Here is a 19,632-nt window from a genome sequence, read left to right as displayed (position 1 = left end):
TTACAGCAGATCCCTGACGATCACAGGAAGGACAAGGTCATCAGTGTGGTGTATAGCTTGCGGTAGCTCTCAGACCACTCCTTAATTGTTTCCCTGGCTCCACTGCTCCTTAGCACTATTTAATTCTGCTTTGTTGGTTACCTCCTGACATAGTTCTTGGTGGCCTCTGGCTGGATCTGCAGTAAGGCTAATATGAAGGCTTAGATATTTTAAAATGGAAATTACTGACCTGATGTCCCTGTAATTTCTCTGCTAAATGCATTTCTATTAGGATGGCATTTCCCAGACTTTATTAGAGCATTGGTTCATAACTGATCTACATGGTGGAAAAAAATGCCATAACTTCCTTAGGTTTCCAAGGCCATCTGCCATGCAATGATTAGCCAGGCCTATGCCAATTTGTTTAGTATTTCTGACAAGGTTTTAGCCTTAGGCATGGTAGCTACAGGCACAACTATGAGTCACACACCAACTTTTTTTTTCCTTTCCAACCATTACGTATTAAATATTTTGTTTTTCTTAGGGTTATTTATGTCCAAATGAGTTTATTGCAACTCAGGGACCATTACCAGGAACAGTGGGTGATTTCTGGAGAATGGTGTGGGAGACGAGAGCAAAAACACTTGTGATGCTTACACAATGTTTTGAAAAAGGACGGGTAAGTTACCAGTGTACCAATTAAAAGCATTTGATATAATTCTGTATGTAGTTTCTGTCAAGATTATAATATGATAGTTGTTAATTAGTAATCATCTCCCTGCAGATAAGATGTCATCAGTACTGGCCAGAAGATAATAAACCAGTGACTGTGTTTGGGGATATAGTGATTACTAAATTGATGGAAGACATTCAAATAGACTGGACCATTAGAGATCTAAAAATCGAAAGGGTAAGGCAGAACTGGAAGCTGATTGAATAAAACCCATCCAACACCTCAAAGAACATGAGATATGCTCCATCCCACCCAGCTACCCCTCAGTATTCTTTTAATCTTTTAATGTGTATGCACTGTACTGCCTGGTTTTTCTGCATTTTGTTTTCATTCCTGGGTTGTTGGTGTTTTTTTTTTTTTTCCCCTGAGAATTTTCTCCAGTTTCTATCACAAAGAGCTCAGATATTTGTCCAACATGCTGTGAAGGGCCTATCAAGGTTACTGAACCTCTGGTCTGGTGGGAGGTGAAGTTTCTATTTGGACACCTCAGTTGTCTCTTCCAGAAAGGAGTAATCCTAACCATTCTGGTATCAGACAAATCCCTTTGAATGTATCACTCTCAGATTAAAGGGCAAGATTCTCTGGTACAGCGCAGCTGTTTTGCATTGTACCACCAGCCGTATTGGCCTCCACCCCCAGGAGATTCACCCAATATAAATGAGAATCATCAGTATTACTCCCACTCTGTGTGCTGGGAAGGGGGGTGGGGGGTACAGCATAGATGTTCATCTTTGTCATGGTCCACAACTATAGTTCCCACTCTTTGGAAAAATTAGCACCTAGCATTAAGTCAGACCAGCAGGTAGGCTCAGAAAGCAATCTGCGCATAATGACCCAAGATGAAGTCAGCCTTCTTTTGCACTCCCAACATTGACCTGTGTTGTACGTAGTGCCGCCACATCCTAGAACCTGAACTCAGCTATCCAAATAGATGCGTTACCATCCTGTGGCACGTGCATGTGACAAAAGGAACACAGCAGCTAGGGGATTGTCTCAGTGGTCACCCCATAAGGATATGTTGTGCACATAGTACATGACAATCGAACATTTTAAAATGAGAGAAGATAAACTTTTTTTCATGTAAAATAAGACATAAGGTAAACAAGACTGGAAAAGGGAACAATTTAGAGTAAAAATACATGCCACCAAAATGCAACATCACCGGTAAAAACCAGGGTGAGGCTGAAAAGAAAAGAAAACATAACCTGAATTGGCTAAATGATCTATTTACCATAGCTGAACTACCGTGCACAAGAAGCTATGTCCTTTATAAGCATGTGATTAAATGTGCCATATGGCTGGCTTTAAGATCGTACTTCATCTTCCATTCACAAATGGATGGATTCTTGATGATCTTCCATTGAAGGTGAAAAGCATATGTGAGGCAAATCATTTACAATTGTTGCCATATTGCATCCAAAGTCACTTGTCTTTTGTTTTTATGTTGATCAATTTTAAAAATGTAGACCCAAAGTAGTTGCTACACATAATTGTTCACAGTTGTTGAGTGTTTCTTGCAATATGAAAAGAGCAAGTGGTTGGTTCAAAATATATTTAAAAAAAAAAGGAACTGGTTGATTGCACAACAGTAGATTAAACTGTGGTACTCCTTGCTGCATGATATTGTGACTGCTTACAGGGCTTCATAAAGTCTGGATAAATTAGAGGAAGAAAATTCTGACATGTGCTACTAAATTTTGAGATACCATCTCTGACTAAGACAGTTCACAAGTCACAAACTATTAATGGAAAGGATAATTTGTGGAACTATAGGTACATTGTTGTCATGTTTTATAATTCTCCCTAAGATTTTTCCTTGACTACTGAGTACAGGCCTTTGGCATGATCCTGTGCTTTTATTCTTACGTCCTTCATAGTTAATTTAGGTAGCAGATCATAACCAGCTCTTTTCTTTGAGTTTCTATTGCTGCTGCTCTGATTGAGAGGGTATCAAACACCTGGAAAATATATCCATGTTTACCAATATATGTGTGTTTACCTTCACTACCTTAGATCAGTCTTTGAATGGTTGCTTTTTCCTAAATAAATTTGTCGTCTCAGTTCACTAAACTTCTAAACAAGCTATAGAAGCTTCAACCTGTAATCTGCTAATGACATTGATGTAGTGACTGAAGTCAAGTGGAGAGTGACTGCTGAAGTCATTAATGCTTTCTGAAAGATGGACTTGATGCCATCTCTCAAAAAACCTGCCATAAGATCTGTGCACAACAAATTATCTCTTGATACAAGTACATCTTATAATTATTATGCTACTCTGATTTATTTATTTTTTTTTTTAATGTGAAATTGCTGAGAAGGCTACGTGTAGCTTACTGTCACATTTCTTCTGTGAAAACTGCCTTATTTTATATTTTTCAGCATGGAGACTGCATGATGGTGCGGCAGTGTAACTTTACTTCTTGGCCAGAACATGGAGTCCCCGAAACTACTGCACCAATTATCCATTTTGTAAAACTTATCCGTGCAAGTCGAGCACATGATAATACACCAATGGTGGTTCACTGCAGGTAAGCATATTCACCAAATCATCCTTTAGTATCTTGAATTTCAAGTGCATATTAATGCTCAGGGAAGTTGCCAGAAAAGCAATGAAAACTGAATGCACAGGTGTGGTTCTAGTATAGACAGCAGTGAAGGTTTCTCTAGCAGTGCTCCTTAGTCCTTTCTGGGACTGCCAAAGGGTTTCTGTTCTTCCATTCATGGAAATCCCATTGAGGTGATGTCAGTGAAATAGTTACTTCAACAATTACCGTAAGGTACTGCTGCATTTATCTCAATTTTCCTCTTTATCATAAGAAGATGAATAGCAAATGACATGTTGGTTTTAATTACTTCTATTATAATTATAGCTCTTCTTAAGACATAAGTATTTAAAGTTGTATTTAAAATGTATGTGTCACATATCAAAAAGAAGAAACTATTTGGGAACCACAGAGAATGACAAAGAGGAATAAGGGTTTGCATATGCCAAATTTCAGGCTGGGATGCCTGTAAGCAGCTAAAATCTATATTTAGGCTCTTAAATAAATGGTCTGGTGGTTAGAGGTGTTCAGCTGTCATAGTTCCCATTGATTTCATACTCAACACCCTTAAACGGCTATTTCAAAGAGTAAGTGTATGGGGAAGGCTAAGTCTTCAGGAAAGTCGTGAGTGTGCCTGCATACACAGGTCAGTGTTCCCACTGGATAAGTGGGCACACTCAAAACAGTGATCTGAACTCAAAGGTCTGCGAATGATTCTTTGTCTCATTCTTACTCAGTGTGAGTCTGGAAATATGTGGAAGGAAAACCCGGGTTTGGTGCCACAAATATCTTTCCTAGCCATCCAGATTGTCATTCATGGGAGTTCTTTTTATTTATCCTCAGTGTCCTACAGGTGCCACCCACAATGGGTGATAAAGCTTCATTTTATTTGGTATTGTTGTCATTGATGGTTTGACATTTCCCTCTACTGCAGGGGCCAGAGAGGCTATTACAGGAGAGAACTACGTAGTCTTCATGTTTTGAGGACACTACATTCTCTGGGCCCCTCTACGATGAATCCTATCCCCCTTTTCACAACACAGATACGTAAAGGGGCCAGCATGGGCCAGATACTCCACCTGTGCTCAAATTCCTGAAGGTTATATAGCATCATTATGTGTTCTCATATCCAGAAAACTCATTCATTACTTTCTGCTCATTAGATCTTGCAGGTTCAAGAGAGTTTTGCTATACATTTCCTGATTATCTGCAGTGATGTACCCTGCATTTATTACACCAATTGCAGAGAAGTCTGATAGTGATTTTGAGAAAATCCTGTTCATTTTCAAACCTTTAAATAAAACAGCACTAGCTACCAGAGCGTCTTGCATGCTCATCCTCCTTTTAAAAGTATTTTCTTTTAAATGTTTTACTAGATCCCATGTTGTTTTGTCTCAAATACCAAAAGCATCACAGAATCCAGGCGTGGTTTCACAAAATCTTGAGATTTGTTTTTCCTTGAATTAGTGAGCTCTAGAAAATTCACAGAAAAGCTGCAGGACCATTTTTCCACTTATACAGGTTTGGTTTAGTTATATCTCATTTGTCCAATGCAACCCCTTCTGCATTGAACCTGCCTTCTGCATTGAAATCAAAATCAGAACATGGCTCAAATCCAGATTTCATTTGATCCCATTCAACAAGGAGACACACACAAACACAGAAGTAAATACTGAAAAAGATTTGTTTCCGAAGTTTTCTTTTCACAATTAACTTAATTTAACCAGAATATTCTAAGAAAATATTTTCTACTAAAAAATTAACATGATAACTTTATTTTATCTTGTATATTATGTTTGCAGTGCTGGTGTTGGAAGAACAGGTGTTTATATTGCACTTGACCATTTAACCCAACATGTAAATGACCATGATTTTGTGGATATCTATGGACTTGTAGCTGAGTTAAGAAGTGAAAGAATGTGTATGGTGCAGAATCTGGTAAGATTTGTATATTTATCTATTCTATTTTCCTGTTGTTAAAAAGTTAGTCATCTGATCTCCTACAAAACAAGACTAGAAAGCTCATAACAATCAGCTGTCTAATATATTTTCTACCAAATCCTGATTTGGTAGAAAATTTGGATTTCAAGCATGGTGCAAATGTATGCTTTGTACCTATTTAAGTATATTTGACCAAAAAAGTCTTGACAAGTGCTGAAAAGAGTGCTGAGATATTTAGTTTTTAGAGCCTAAATCCTAATTTCTCAGACTTTGAGCAAGTTCCTTCTGAAGTTTTGGGTGAAGAACAGTTGTTAAGTAAAAAATGGATTTGCTCATGTACTACCTAATTTGACTGTATTTACTACTTAACTGTATTTTTTTGTGTATGTACATGTAGCATAGTCCTCCAAACTTTTAAATATTCATTTACCTTTGACCTCATTAACGATTCCTTGATTCTTTTTACATTTCTTCAAATAAAATTACACATATGGATAGAATTAAGCACAGACTTCAGAGTTTGCAAAATCAAGGCAATAGTGGGTTTGGGTTTAAAAAAGTGCATTTCTGGCAGACTTACTGAGTATGGATATAAGTTAGTGATGACCTCCTGATAAGGAACACCTCTGCTGTATCTGGAGATCTAGGTGTATGTAAAGCAGAATTTAAAGCTGATCCTAAATGCCCAGTGGAATGGAAATCCAGCTGTGTTTGCATAAGGCTTCTGGCATAAGCCTCCTGCAGGCCAGATCTAACCCCAGGCTGCTGCCTGAAGCCTTTGAGTACAGCATGAGTTACCAACTTCTCAGTATGGGTGAGCATTTTCAAGATGAACTTCCACATGACTGACAGATTTAAACTGATTTTAATGTAAGGAGACTTGTTCCATTAGGAATGCAATTCTGCTGTTCTATATCATGTCAGAATATAGAAAAAGTGTGTCAGAATATGCAAAGAGCGGTTAACCTCTCTTCACCAACTGCACTTCAGAAGATTTTGTGAGACCTTCTGGTCATGCTGTTTCTTTTGAGGTGCTGTCTGATTACCAATTGCTTTAATTTTTCCATTTAAAGTCTTGATGCAGATAAACAATTGCCAGCACTTTCCTGTGATGATGAATTCTGGGACTACTTTTTTTTGTTGTTGTTTTACACTTTTGACTAGAAATAGAATAATCTGAAAACAAGGTAAAGGCTGGAAGACAATTTAATGGGAGCACCCTCAAAATAAAATCTTAAAATAGGGAGACATTTGATAAGATCAGTGTACATTTTTAAAATGTGCATCATTTTTGTGTACCTCTTCATTTGCGTATTTTGACAGAGGCTAGGAGAAGATGTGCCAAAATGCAATAGAAGATTATGGTCTCAGTTCTGATTTCCAAACAGAGCAAGTATTGATCTATATGCTAACTGCAAAATCCTGAGACAGGCTGTTCTCTGTCCAGGTCATTTCTAGCTCATGTTTACAGGACTACAAAAGGCAGATCAGCAACAAAACTTCCCCAAAGGGTACCAAATCTTGTAAAGTTTTATGGTGGATTCAGTAGTCAAGCTATTCTGACAGTTCTGTTATAAAACACTGTTTAGTAGACTATGATTCAGATTTTATGTGATCAGCACAAAAAACATAAAGAAAGAAGCAATTCCTTCCCAGAACTCAGTTTAGAGTTCCCTTAGTGAAACTGTCTGTAAGATCTATGAGTAAAATAAATAAAACCTGGTTGCTCTCAGACCTGGTTTTTGCTTGATTATAGCTTCAAAGTAGTTTTCCTTTTGCCAACAGAGTCACTCCCTGTTACTGTAGCCAATGGGCACAGAATGGCCCACATCTGTGCAATTTAATGTAACACCTACAGGCTCTCCTATAGGGAATGGTCCATAGTCTGCAGTGACTCCTGAAAATTACCTGGAAATTATTTGAGGTAGTGCTGATTCATGTGGATCAAAACTATGCAAGGGACTATCCAAACAATTTGAAGTAGTTTGGATGATCCAGTTCCACCGGCTGGAGATGTATCGAGACACTGTTTAATTCCCTAATGTAGATATAATTTCAATATCCTGCTACTCTGCCTGGTGGCCTGTACATTACCAAGGCCTGCCTTTGGACTACATGTAAAGTGCATAACCTAATCTTTAGTGAACTTTTTTATTCTTTCTCCCACTTCCAATCATAAAAAGACTTTCAAATAATTAAGAATGTAATTAATTCTAACTGGGAAGATAACTTGTCACACATACGTTCCACAGGTATCGTGCTTCACTCTCCCCTGGGAAACCCAGAAAGATTTTCACTGCTGCATACTCACAAGTAGCTGTATGAATGCAGGAGGTTATGGAGCTTTCAGAGTCTGCCTTCTGCATTGAAATAACCAATCTAAACTCTGCTGAAACCTAAGACCTTCATTCTAGAAATCCACATTTGTTCAGTGGATCTGTTGAAGTTTATCATCTTGCCAAGTCAAGTACAAAGGCTAGTTCGAAGTAATGCCATGCTATTGCTTCAGTAAGCAAGCTATTGAAGAGCATAATGGTACTGTGTACTTCAGGGGCCTGTGAAAGTCTGTTTTAATTACCTGTGGCTCTGGAGCTGTGACCCTAAAACGTATTCATGTAAGCAAATTTCTCTTGTAAATCTGAGACACTTGAATTGAAAATTGATGGCAGTTCTGAAACAAAATAGCAATTATTGAGCAGAAAAATTACAGTAATGTGTTTACCCATGCAGAAGTCAAGGAAGTTAAAGTTATTTTGGTCACCTCCATCTGTGGAGATATTCAGAAACCATCTGGACAAGGTCCTGGGCAACGTGCTTTAGCTGACGCAGCTTGAGCAGTGGGAGGGCTGCACTAGGTGATCTCAAGAGGTCTCTCAGTCTGAATGAATCTGCGATACCGTGATCTGGCTCATTTTCTGCAACTGCATGTACAGTACTTCTCCGATGTGAAGATACACTTAATCTGTTTATTTTCTTTCTATGTTTTCATTTTTTTATTTCATTCATTATTTCATTCTTACATGGACTTACTTTGTTTTTCTCTTTTCAGCAGTCATTACCCAGAGTTATTTTATGTTCTTGGAAGTGCTTTAGTTGCTCACTCTTTGCATTATAGTCTGTTAAACATGATGTTATAGTTCAAGAAGTATCACCAAAAATAATGTGATTTTTTGCTCCTAGCAATGGTGCACGGTCCTAGAACATTTAGATTTAGATTTAGATTTACTTGAACTTTGGCATTTGAGTGCACCCTGCTGGTTTTCTCTATGCTAGAAAGGAAAATTTTCTTATCTAAATATTACATTTGTGTGGTTCAGTTTCTTCAGTCTGAATCTAGTGGAAAAAAGTAATCAAACATCTTTTCATAGAACAAACCTTTACAGAAAATTGTGGAACAGCTTATTGTAGAATTGTGGAACAACTAATGAGTCTCAGTTATGATTAGTCTAATTTCATATATATTGCTGGGCATAAGGATTAACATGTTTTGCAAATTTTAACGCATTATGCCTCATAATGAATGAAATCAGATCAGGCATATATGATATGGTCATTGATATATTGAGATTGCTAGTTAAACTGCAGTTACTTTGAGAACATTGAGATGTTATATAAACATTTTTTTTTTTATTGGAAGTACATTTTTTTCCTAATCAAACATCTTTAAATTCACATAATACAGGCACAATATATATTTTTGCATCAATGTGTATTGGATCTGTTGACAAGCAAGGGAAATAGCCAGCCCATATGTTTTGTAAATTATTCAGCACTGCAAAAGATGGACTCCCTGGATGCCATGGAAGGTAAGGAGATACAGATTGTCTCAAAATTATTGTTTCATAGCAGGTGCATTAACTTGTCCAGACTAAGAAGCAGAAAAAAATACTTTGACGTGCATTTTTTGGCTTCAGAAGTGTAAATCTCTAGTTTTTTGCTGCTCTTTAGTGTCCCTCATAGTAATAGTCATTGCTCAAGCTTTCCACTTTTTTCCCTGCAAGATCTTTTAAGTTCAGTCAAAATAGTTATCTGCCAGTAGTTACTATTTGTTTACAAGGTAGGTTAATGCAATGTATCTGTTTCTTTTGTAGGTGATGTGGAGCTTGAATGGGAAGAAACTACCATGTAAATACTAAGACTGAATATTAAAGATAATGAGATTTTGAAAGTCAAAGTCATATTTTTCTAAGCACAGGGGCCAAAGTGAATTCCCCTATTTTGATGATTAAAACAAAAACAGATGATTGAAACACCTTTTGTTCTATCAATGTGCCTTCATAAATATGTTAAAGTATTTTATTCAGATCACTGAGCAATAATGATTTGGAGTACTTTTGCACAGACTGCACTGCTGGTGTTATATGAATACTGCATTCAGTACATATTTAAATAGAAAGTGTGTTTGAATATATTCCTTTTTCCAATTCTCTTTGTAAAAGAAGAAAAATGAGCCAAATATGATGTAAAAATTTCATACTCCCATTGAACTTATTTTGGTGTGAATTTGCTGTGTTCTTTTGGTTTTGGTTTTAAGTAAAAGCTACAGTTCCTTGAATCATTCTTGCTAGATTAGTTTCAGTGTTGTCAGTTCTTGCAGATTAATTCCAATACCATCACAGTGATCTTTACCTAACTGTACGTTCTTGTGTTTTGAATCTTTTTTTACGAGTGGTAGCATATCAGCTCATGATCCTGAACAGCTGAAGAGTCACCTTCTGACATGGGGAGGATTATTCAGCTTTTTCACAGCACACAGTAGCTCTTCAGGGACACTTGGGGCTATTTAAGCTATCTTAGAATCAGTAGGTTGTTTTTTTAAATATACAATGGTGATTGCATATGTTCAGTGCTGAGGAAAGTATTTTACATTCCTGCTACGTTTTCAAGCAGATAAAACAAAGTAAAACTATAAATTTGTTATATATTACAATGCATGTTAGATTGACTTGAGTAATAGAATGTTTAGAATTCATTCACATTTCTTGAATATAACAACATTTCGTATTTTGAATGGTTACTCAAAATTTAATAACAATGTATTTTTTTATAACACAGAGTTGTCAAGTAAAAAAGTTGTTGCTCCTTCCTCAGGTTTGGGAAATCACTGTAGACACTGAAAAGTATGGGAACTAATATTTGGAGATTTGATAAAACATCTTGCACTCCCACTGATTATCATTGTTGGAAATAGATCTGAAACAGGAATAAAAAGCAGGAAGCTCTTATCTGAGAAGCAAAGCAAAAACTGGTAGAGTAGGAAGACTAAAGATATAATTAAACAGTGTGGCCTGGTTTCACATAGAAGTGACAGTATTCAGTTGATATTATTGGGGGGAAGGACTGATTGCTGTGTTTTTCTCTGTGTAAAGAAATGTATCATTCTTAGTAATGCTAAAGCTTTGGCCTCAATCTGAGTTGCAAAACATAATGGCAAAGAGGCTTTGGAGTTGCCATCTTATATTCTGTTTAGACAGACGAAATCCATAGCCTTGTTGAGGAATCAAGCTCAGGGAAGTCAGAAAAACCTCTTTAGAACCTTGAAACATGTATGTGTGTGGGTACGTTTGTGTGCACACACTCTGAACAGAATAGTAAATGAGCAAAACTTTCCATCCCTTAACTGTAGCTACCACACAGAAAATGCTGTACAGTATGTAACCCGATACTTTTTCATAAGTAAATGACGGTAGGTGTTTGATGTCTTTTTAGAAGCTGGCAAGGATGGTTCAGTGAGGACCTTTTGTAATTTAGCAGAAAGTGCCAAAATATCTAAAATGAAAATCAAAAGAGGGCATTTAAAGAGATGGAAATCGTCTACAGAGGTATTTTGGGCAATCTGTCTTTCAGTAAGACTGACGGTATTGTAAACATAACCTGTCAAGCTAAAAAGAAAACAATGCCTTTTAAAGCTGGATAGAGGGAGAGAGAGGTGATGTCCACAGCTGTTCGAGTCTCTGGCAAAGCATTCGGTACAGCTCTAGTTTCATTTGGTTCCTATGAAACATGTGTTCTTCATTTATTATACATGTACTTTAAAGTATTCTGACAAATTGCTTATAGGGACTTACAGATGTTTTTCATGATTTGTATTTGTACTTGGTAGCAGTACATGCAGCACTGTGATAAATTGACGTTATAGAGTCATAATCTTGTATAATCTTATATCCATGATGGTGGAATATCTCTATGTGTGTCATTCATCTTTCAGTTGGAGGAAAAAGCTAAGAAGCCTTATGCAACTTACTGATGAACTCCAGAAGTTCCAAATGTGCTTAAGTGTTTTCTGTTTTACAAAATTCTTAACGTTGAAGATTTCTACATCCTCCTTTAGGAGACCTGCCTGTGGTCAAACATGATATTCAGTAGCATGCTTATCTGGCAACTTAGTAAGGTACTGGAAAATGTGACTCTCTTTTCTGTAGAGGCAAAGTGAAAAACTGAAAAGAAATTAAAGTATTTCATTGTACAATTTGATATAAGCAATCTGATACATGCTACCTTGACACGTTTTGTATTGTCTTTAGGGTAAAAGCCAATATTCAGCGTAAACTGCCCACAGCTCATAAGATACATGGTCAGGGAAAGAACTGTCTCCAAGCAATTCTCTCCAAGAACTGGTTTTCAGTATAAATACAGCAGTAGTTCACTGACCTTCTTGTGTGCCTGCCAATGATTTAGAGGGATAGGGGAGCATCTGTATATCAGGAGATCCCCTAGACCTCTGTTCAGTCATGAAGAAAGAATTTCCAGTCTCTCGTCTTCCAGCCCTCCTTCCCTTATGCAATGACACCTGTGGTGGTGCTACTGACAGAACTGGAGAGCTGGAGGCAAGCAGAATTTGTCCAATTGCTATTTTAAGAATATATATATATATGTGTGTGTGTGTATATATATATATATTTTATATATATGTATATAAAGCAGCACGCCATTTTCATTTTAAATGTTACCACTCAATTTTCTACAGTTTCTTGGCACTACTAATATAGCAAGAGCGTACTCTAAAAATTAGAAACTGAATGAATAAAAACTGGAGAAGAATACACAAATTCTATAGAATGATTACAATTGTATTGAAATTAGGTCATATTGTATTAAATTATTCAGGCAATTTCTATAGAGACATATATCTCCATACACAGAAGAAACAGTCTTCATATATATATTTATAGCCAGTTCTGTTGGATATCATTAGAAGAGGCTACTGTCAGTGCCCTCAATAACTGATCTGTTCTATTTACAAAAGTAATAGAAAGACAGCAGGACATCACATTCATGTTGAATTTAAAGCTCTTTTTTATACTGTTAAAGAAGTTGATAAAAATAATTGTGCAAACTTGTGCTTTTACTGTATACATGGAACTGTTCATTAATTTGATTTCATAACATTATGTGAAAGATTAATTGCGTGTATTAATCTGTGTAATACCACCTGTATACTGCTGCAATACAAAGGATGCTCATATGCAGTTACTAAGACAAAGCAGCAAAGAGCAATAAATCAATCATGTTTCATACTAAGGTCACATGACTGAGCTTTCCTGGTTGCATACAGAAGTTACAAAACCTCCTAGATGTGGACACGAATTTGCAGAGATTCAGGACACAAAGCCCTGTGAAGAGATTTTTTCTGAAAATATTTTGACAGCAAGTTACAATAAAACTTGAAAAGTACTTGTTTCAGACTATGTATTACATGTATATTAAGCATTACACAGATCATTGTCTATCCATGGAAATAAACGATAAAAATAGATCCAAATTAAATTTTTTTTAAGAACTATGAAAAATATCCAATTAGCTCTCTGTTTTATGGATATACATACGGTAATAATGAATTTAGGGTTGTTTTATAATTAAGCTACATGGCCATTCAGTGCTGCAAAACCTGCGATGCACTGAGTGCAATAGACTGTAACTAGAAACCATTGGCACATGGTGGTGGACGTATCTTTGTTGGTTTTGATTTCAAGGAAATGAGAGAAAATGTACTGAAAGGTGACCCACTGTTTCATGGCTTTTCCATTACTGTTGTGTCACCATGCTATGTATGGTGTTGAAAAGACAAGTCCTCCCAACACTGTTCTCCATGTTTTGTCTGTTTTCTACTGCTATATTGCTTGTCTGTATGTGACTCTATTCGAAGGAATGATAAACAGTAATACAATCACCTGAATTCAAATACTGCAGGCATTATCTACAGGCAGGCATACATGGTTCTCGAGTAAGGTGTGTAGTGGTCTTACTTCAAACCTTCCCTCTATCCCTTCCCCTATGAGTTGATTTCCAGATGACGTCATGGAATATCAGACGCATTTTTGCACTGGCACTTGCCCAGAATACATTTTCTGCCCTGTCCTCTATGTGGCTATGGTTACAAGGTATGAGACAAGTGCAAACCTACTTCTGTGCTGATCTCAGAGCTGAACTGTGGTATCAGTTGCATGTCGTTGCAGCACAGGCACTGTGTAAGGATAAACTGGCTTCCTATCCAGAAGTTTCCCCTACTGCTATAATAAATTGCGATACAAAGTTTGCACTGGTCATTGTTCAGTGTCAGTTGAAGACAGTGAGATGGATCCAGTGTTTGGTATTTTGCATGGCGATTCTCTCTTCCCAATAACTTTTCCCAAAAGCAATGCTGAACTAATTACTTATTTTAATTATTTATTCTCACAGCTCCCTTATCACGTAGGCCCTTTCTCAGATTCCACTATGTAAAGAAAACTGAAAATCTATGGCTTTTCAGCACTGAATAAAAATGTGTATGATACATTTCACACACCATCAGGCAAAGTTTGCAATGAAGTTGTGCCTTTGTATTTCAGTTGAAAGACATCATTTAGAAGGTTTCAGTTATATTTGGATCATCTTACTCCGCTTGTTGATTGCTGTTACCAGGGTGATCTTTTTGTAGGATGACAGCTGCACTCAGCTATCCACTGTAATCATGAATAAACCATTCCAGTACTCCTTACAGTCAATAATGAGCTGAAGGAAGTTTTACAGGGTGTTCCTGAAATATTTTGTGGGAGATGGAGTTCTGAATGATATGAAAAGAATACTTGGATACTGGATGCAGGTAAAGCTCTACCACTCACAGTTACATACCATGAAGCCTGCTGAGCAGGAGGTGGGTCCTAGAATACACAGAGCTTGTTTGGGACAACATGACACAACCTTTGAGCAGATACAGGACACTCTTGCCATCTGTGCAGGAATGCACTTAAACAAGCTTTACTGTAAAATGTCCCTAGCTCACTTGAAAAAAACAAATACAGAAAACAGCTATTATGGCAGCTGCTCACATCCTTTGTGATTCAAGTTAGTGCTAGGAACAAAATGACTCTTATTTAGTCAATTCTTTCACTCATCTTAAATATATAAACAACTATTTTAACACCGCAAGTGTAGAACATGCACAGACAGAGTATAGGCAGAGAAGAGGATCTGCTTCCACTGAAGGAGGCATAAACAGTAAACCTGTATGTCCCTCTCTCTCCCTCAGTCTCCTGACTGCATGTGCTCACCCATTGGAGATAACTGCAGATGAATAAAGTTTATCCACTTGTAATTTGATTAATATATTGGTAATTCTCAGAATCCAGCGTATAACAGTTACAGAACAGTGCCTTTTCATTTATCAGTCTTCTGCTGGGATTCATGATAGGTCCATTTAACTATTTTTCTTACAGAATTCTACTAGTTGTCTGTTAGTATTACAGAGACAATACACAGAGTGTGAATCTGGGCTTGCATGTTGTGCACAGAATTCTTGAATGAGCTGCAATAACACATTATTGCACTCCGGGCATGGGCAAGGAATTGACCCGAGGAGAGTGGCTGCCTAGCATGTAATCTTACTCCCTTCTGAGAACAGGATAGTTATCTGACAAGGCACTGTCCCAGTCAGGGACTCCAGAAAATATTCCCAAAGCTGACTGCCATTTGTATGTAGGGTTTTAATCTAAACCTTCCTCTGCTAAGGATAAACAAGAAATTTTAGAGCTAGCATTGTTATCATTGTCAACAACTCATCTTTGCTGCTTAGGACAGTAAGAAGCCAAACCTCTGTTTAATTGGTATTAATAATGCCTTAAACTTACAGACACATACCCTCTTCTTCAAGGTTCGCATTTAAAGTTTTGACACATTTATCTCCTTTATATCTTTTTTTTAATCTTTCACAATGGGAATTTGGAAATATTGACTTTTGAATAGTTACAGGTTGTCTTAAGAAAATACTGAGTTGTCCTGATAAAACAACCATAAAGAGGATGTTTCGATAAAAATTGTTCTATAATAATTGCAGTTTCTCAAAAATATGCCTACTTTGTGTGGGTTGGCCATTATGTAAGAACATATCTACTAAATATACACTAAGAATGTGACTGAATGCTCAAGAAGGCAGATATATTCATCACTTCTTGATTTTCCCATTCTTTTTGCTCTTCCAATTCTTCTTACCCTTTACTGGCACTCCTAAGCAGGTTTTGGGGACCTATCAGGTTGTTGGTTAATGGAGATTAATTGTGTCAGCTATACTAACTCCGTACAAAATCAGATGAGACAAACATTCCTCTCCTGCATATTGGTGTGCTCTCTCTCAAACCAGAAGGGATCCCTGACATCACTACCAGAGCCAACTGGCAGTCAGAGAAAGATGGTCCTGTGCTAGCATGGGAGAAAAATCTGTCCTTAGTTCCAAGTTTTCACAAACTTTGCAGGTCTGAAACAAATCACTGAATTTCTGTGTATCTCAACGCCCTAGGCCAAAAAAAAAATTAAAAAAAAAAAATTGTATTAAACCTTTTTTCCTAACATTTATGTGTCCTATCTATTTATATTTGGAAGCTCTGTCAAGAAAGCAGTTTCTCCCAAAATGCCTTTGCACACTTCCTATCACAACTAAGAATATTGCCAAACTACTAAATTCTTTCTCCTATCAATGATGTCATCCCAAAGCAAACAAACGGCCAGTAGGTTGTCAAGAGCCACAGTGGACAGTATCACTGCCACAGAGTGCTCATGCTTTGCTTTGCCTTCATCATCCCTTCAGTTCTCTCATCTTGACAATAAAGAACTAGTGGTAGGCAGTGCCTCTCAGTATGGAGGGCATTAGCTAAGAGAGCATTTGCAGAGAGTTAACCTCACCTTTCTGGAAAGGTTTCAGATGAGCACCCCAGGGGCACAGCAGGTACCTGTCACAAAAGGCATCTTCCTTCTTATTCAGTCTTTGGGCAAAAATCTCTTGGCTCTGTGTCTGTAATAATAGAAAAATGACAAGAATTAACTTAAGATGCCAACATTTTTTCTAACTTGTGATCACTGTTAGGATATACCACATCCACACATCCTTTACCACACATGCATGCAAAGCAGATACTCAAGCTCTTAAAAATAAAGGCACATTTAAATCAGTCAGGTCAGGTGTGACTAGCTTGCTTCTAGTTAGCAAAAGGAATCATGACTTGGATTAATAGTCATGACCATTAAGACTTGATCTACAGAAGTAATTGATTCTGATTTCAAAAAAAGAACTTGCAAGGGGTCAGATTGAAGCTTTCCTTTTTTGAATCTGCACTGGAACAAGTGGCATGTTGCTCTAATGGAGCTGTGAAATACTTTGTGCCGTCATATTATCTGGTTCTCCAAAACCAGGAAAAATGTTCAGCAGGGTCTTGTAAGGAGACTTTGCAAAATATAAATTGCTACAACAGCTGAAAGAAGGAGAATGCTTCCATTGATAGAAAACTAATGAACAAGTGTCAAAATGGACAGTTGGTGTCAATTCCAGAAGGATTTAAAACTCAGACATGAGCTTGAAGAAAACATGTCAATAGAGACAATATCTGTTTGAAAAGAACCTTGTACTTAACAAAAATCCATTGTGAGCAATGTGTTTGACACAGCATGTACTAAAGTGCTTAGGAGAAAAGAATAGTGCATTAATTAACTATAGAAATACTATATTCTACTGATATTCAACATCATATGATGTGTTTTCCTTTTTCCTGAGACAGAAATTCCAAATGCAAGTCAGAGTTCAGTATTTTGCTGAACTTTGGTAAAAAGTTCATCTTTCCAAAGAAGCAAATCTGTGAGGAAGCCCTTATGGTTTTATTTCTAAGAGATTACAAACCAAATGAAACAAGATTTTCTATTACTATTTTACTTCATTCTTTATGATCTATATAGAATATTTTCAATCACATTGTATATATATACTGTAGAAGAACTATGTATCATTCTTCTTAGAGAAGGACTGCAAAAATAATTTTAGGCTTTATATTTCAGCAGAGGCTAATCTTGTGTTGCGCACAGCTTACACGCAATTCAAATAAAGTTTCCATGCCAAAGAAATATCACATGACTGGCAGTGAGGGTCTGCTGCCATTGCTGGGTAATCCAAACCCCTGACTCCGGGAGGAAGTGAGCCAGTGGAAGCTGTTGAGGCCAACATCATCAAAATAGCCCAGATGCTCAGCCCAGTCCTGTTTCACAATGGAGCAGTGAGATCACAGGGCAAGCAATGCCACCTCCTGCATGTGAGCCTTTCCAAATGTCTGCTCTTCTCCTGCTTGTCTGTGTACCAGAAACACACGTGGCTCTTGGGCACAGGAAATTTTCAGGATACAGACCAGACAGTTTACAATTCACTCCATATTCCATGAAGCTCTTCTGTGTGTGAAGTTCTTCTTTCTTTTTTTTTGTCTGAAGGTCAAAGAGAGAGGTATTGGGAAAAGAGTAATGACATAGAATAGGAGTTGGCTTGTGCTAGAGAATTTCAAGGACATTTAAGTGTTACAGTGCTTCACTCTTGGACATCCTGTTGTCCAGCAGAATCCTTAGCTGACAAGTGCTCAAACTCAAAGCATGTAGAAAAACAGCCACTTAAGAAAGGCACTCTCAGAAATTATGAATGGGACATAGGAGACCACAAGGACTGATGATGCAGATGAAAAGTGGCAAAGTATATGTGCCTACACAGCTGTAGGATTGTCACACCCTCCTGTCAGGGAATCATCATCTAATTATCATTTAATTCTTGTCTAATTCAATTGGAATCGCCAATTCTACTTTCCCCTTCTAAAAAGAATCCAGGAGTAAATCTCTAAGCTTGTTTTTTAAGCAGTCAAATAATACATAGGAGACACTGATTTATTTTCATCCTCTGCTTGATTCAGAACAGGGATCTGTTTATTCTTGTTTATCACATCTCGTGCAAATATGTTGATCCCTGGGCTAAGGCTGCCAGGGAATTACATGTGCACTATCTGTCTTGCCCCAGTAGTGCCGCCTTCAAGAATATTCAAATATTCATTAGAAGGGAATGTAGCCTGAGGGGGGCAGGCTCTCACATGAAATGTGGAAGGCAGCTGTTCAAACACCCAAGTGCAGTATTAAAAAAAATTACAGGAGCCTGGCTGAATCTTCTCCCTCCCTGCAAGAGCTCTGATACCTAGACTCCCTTTCTTTTTTCCATCCTTAATTCTCCTCAGTTATCTCAAACAAAGTAGAATTCTTTCTAATAGGGAACAATGACAGTGCAGTTCATAGCAAAATAAGGGAAAAAAAAGTCTTAGGAAGTCCCATAGTCTGTCATATTCTGCTTGAAGGCTACATCACTCCTAACTGAGGTTTACATAGCTGCTGCTCTGCACCTGAGCCAGTCTGGTGTTTTTCCTTCCATCAGGACACTTACCTAAATCCTTCTTCTTGTAACAAATCTCATGGATTTTTTTTCTACCCACATAATAGCCAGCATCAGTTTACTCTGTTTCTCTTTGCAGCAATTGTTTACTGTTTGCTTGATCACTGCCAGCACTTTCTCTTGACTTTTCTATTCTCTAGTCTATGCCACCACATTGATTCAACATTTACCTTGACTGTTTCTAAGCCTCTCATCATTCTTGTTAGCATTCTGTGCCTTCTCTAGTTGTACCAGCTGTATCTGCTTTGAGATGCAGTGCAGTACCTGAAAATGGGCACAGAATTACAGCCTAGAACAGGATGGAAGGACTACCTCATGTGCCTCCTTGCTGCTTGTATGTCCTAGTGGGATGTGTGGGGGTTTTTCTCAACAGCATGATATATGTTCATCTTACGATTCACTGTAACCATCGGTTTCCTTCTTCTGTAGAATTACCACCTACCTAGTTACTCAGTCTTTATTTCTGTGCCTTGCCTAAGTGCTTATTTGTGTCCTTGTCCTCATCAAATTGAAACCTATTAAAGACCATATTTCTGATTCATCACAAGCAGTTTGAAAACTAAGCATGTCTTCCAACAAGCTGATAAATCATACCATGTCTGTCATATCTGCAAACTTGATCAGCATATCCTCTATTTCATCATCTGAGTTATTAATTAAAACATGAGTTTCCAGAGCAGAACCCTGGGAAGTCCCTCATTTGAGAGTTCTTCTTTGATGAG

At 37.4% G+C, this 19,632-nt stretch overlaps 1 protein-coding gene across 4 annotated transcripts in view; it reads left to right on the top strand.

Moving 5' to 3' along the window:
* PTPRQ (protein tyrosine phosphatase receptor type Q) overlaps positions 1 to 13,730 on the top strand; it is a 147,117-nt gene extending 133,387 nt beyond the window's left edge. For all 4 annotated transcript variants that reach the window (XM_074827145.1, XM_074827146.1, XM_074827144.1 and 1 more), the window contains 6 exons: positions 524 to 658; positions 764 to 889; positions 3,092 to 3,240; positions 5,058 to 5,193; positions 8,879 to 9,002; positions 9,288 to 13,730. In XM_074827145.1, coding sequence (XP_074683246.1) covers positions 524 to 658; positions 764 to 889; positions 3,092 to 3,240; positions 5,058 to 5,193; positions 8,879 to 9,002; positions 9,288 to 9,325 — 708 coding nt within the window. In that variant the 3' untranslated portion in view covers positions 9,326 to 13,730. The remainder of the gene's footprint in view (positions 1 to 523; positions 659 to 763; positions 890 to 3,091; positions 3,241 to 5,057; positions 5,194 to 8,878; positions 9,003 to 9,287) is intronic.
* The last annotated feature ends 5,902 nt before the right edge of the window (positions 13,731 to 19,632 follow it).

Source organism: Strix aluco, chromosome 5 (genome assembly GCF_031877795.1).
Source record: "Strix aluco isolate bStrAlu1 chromosome 5, bStrAlu1.hap1, whole genome shotgun sequence".
Classification (NCBI taxonomy): domain Eukaryota; kingdom Metazoa; phylum Chordata; class Aves; order Strigiformes; family Strigidae; genus Strix; species Strix aluco.
Note: the sequence above shows the minus strand (reverse complement) of the source record. Positions and strands in the feature narration are given on the sequence as shown.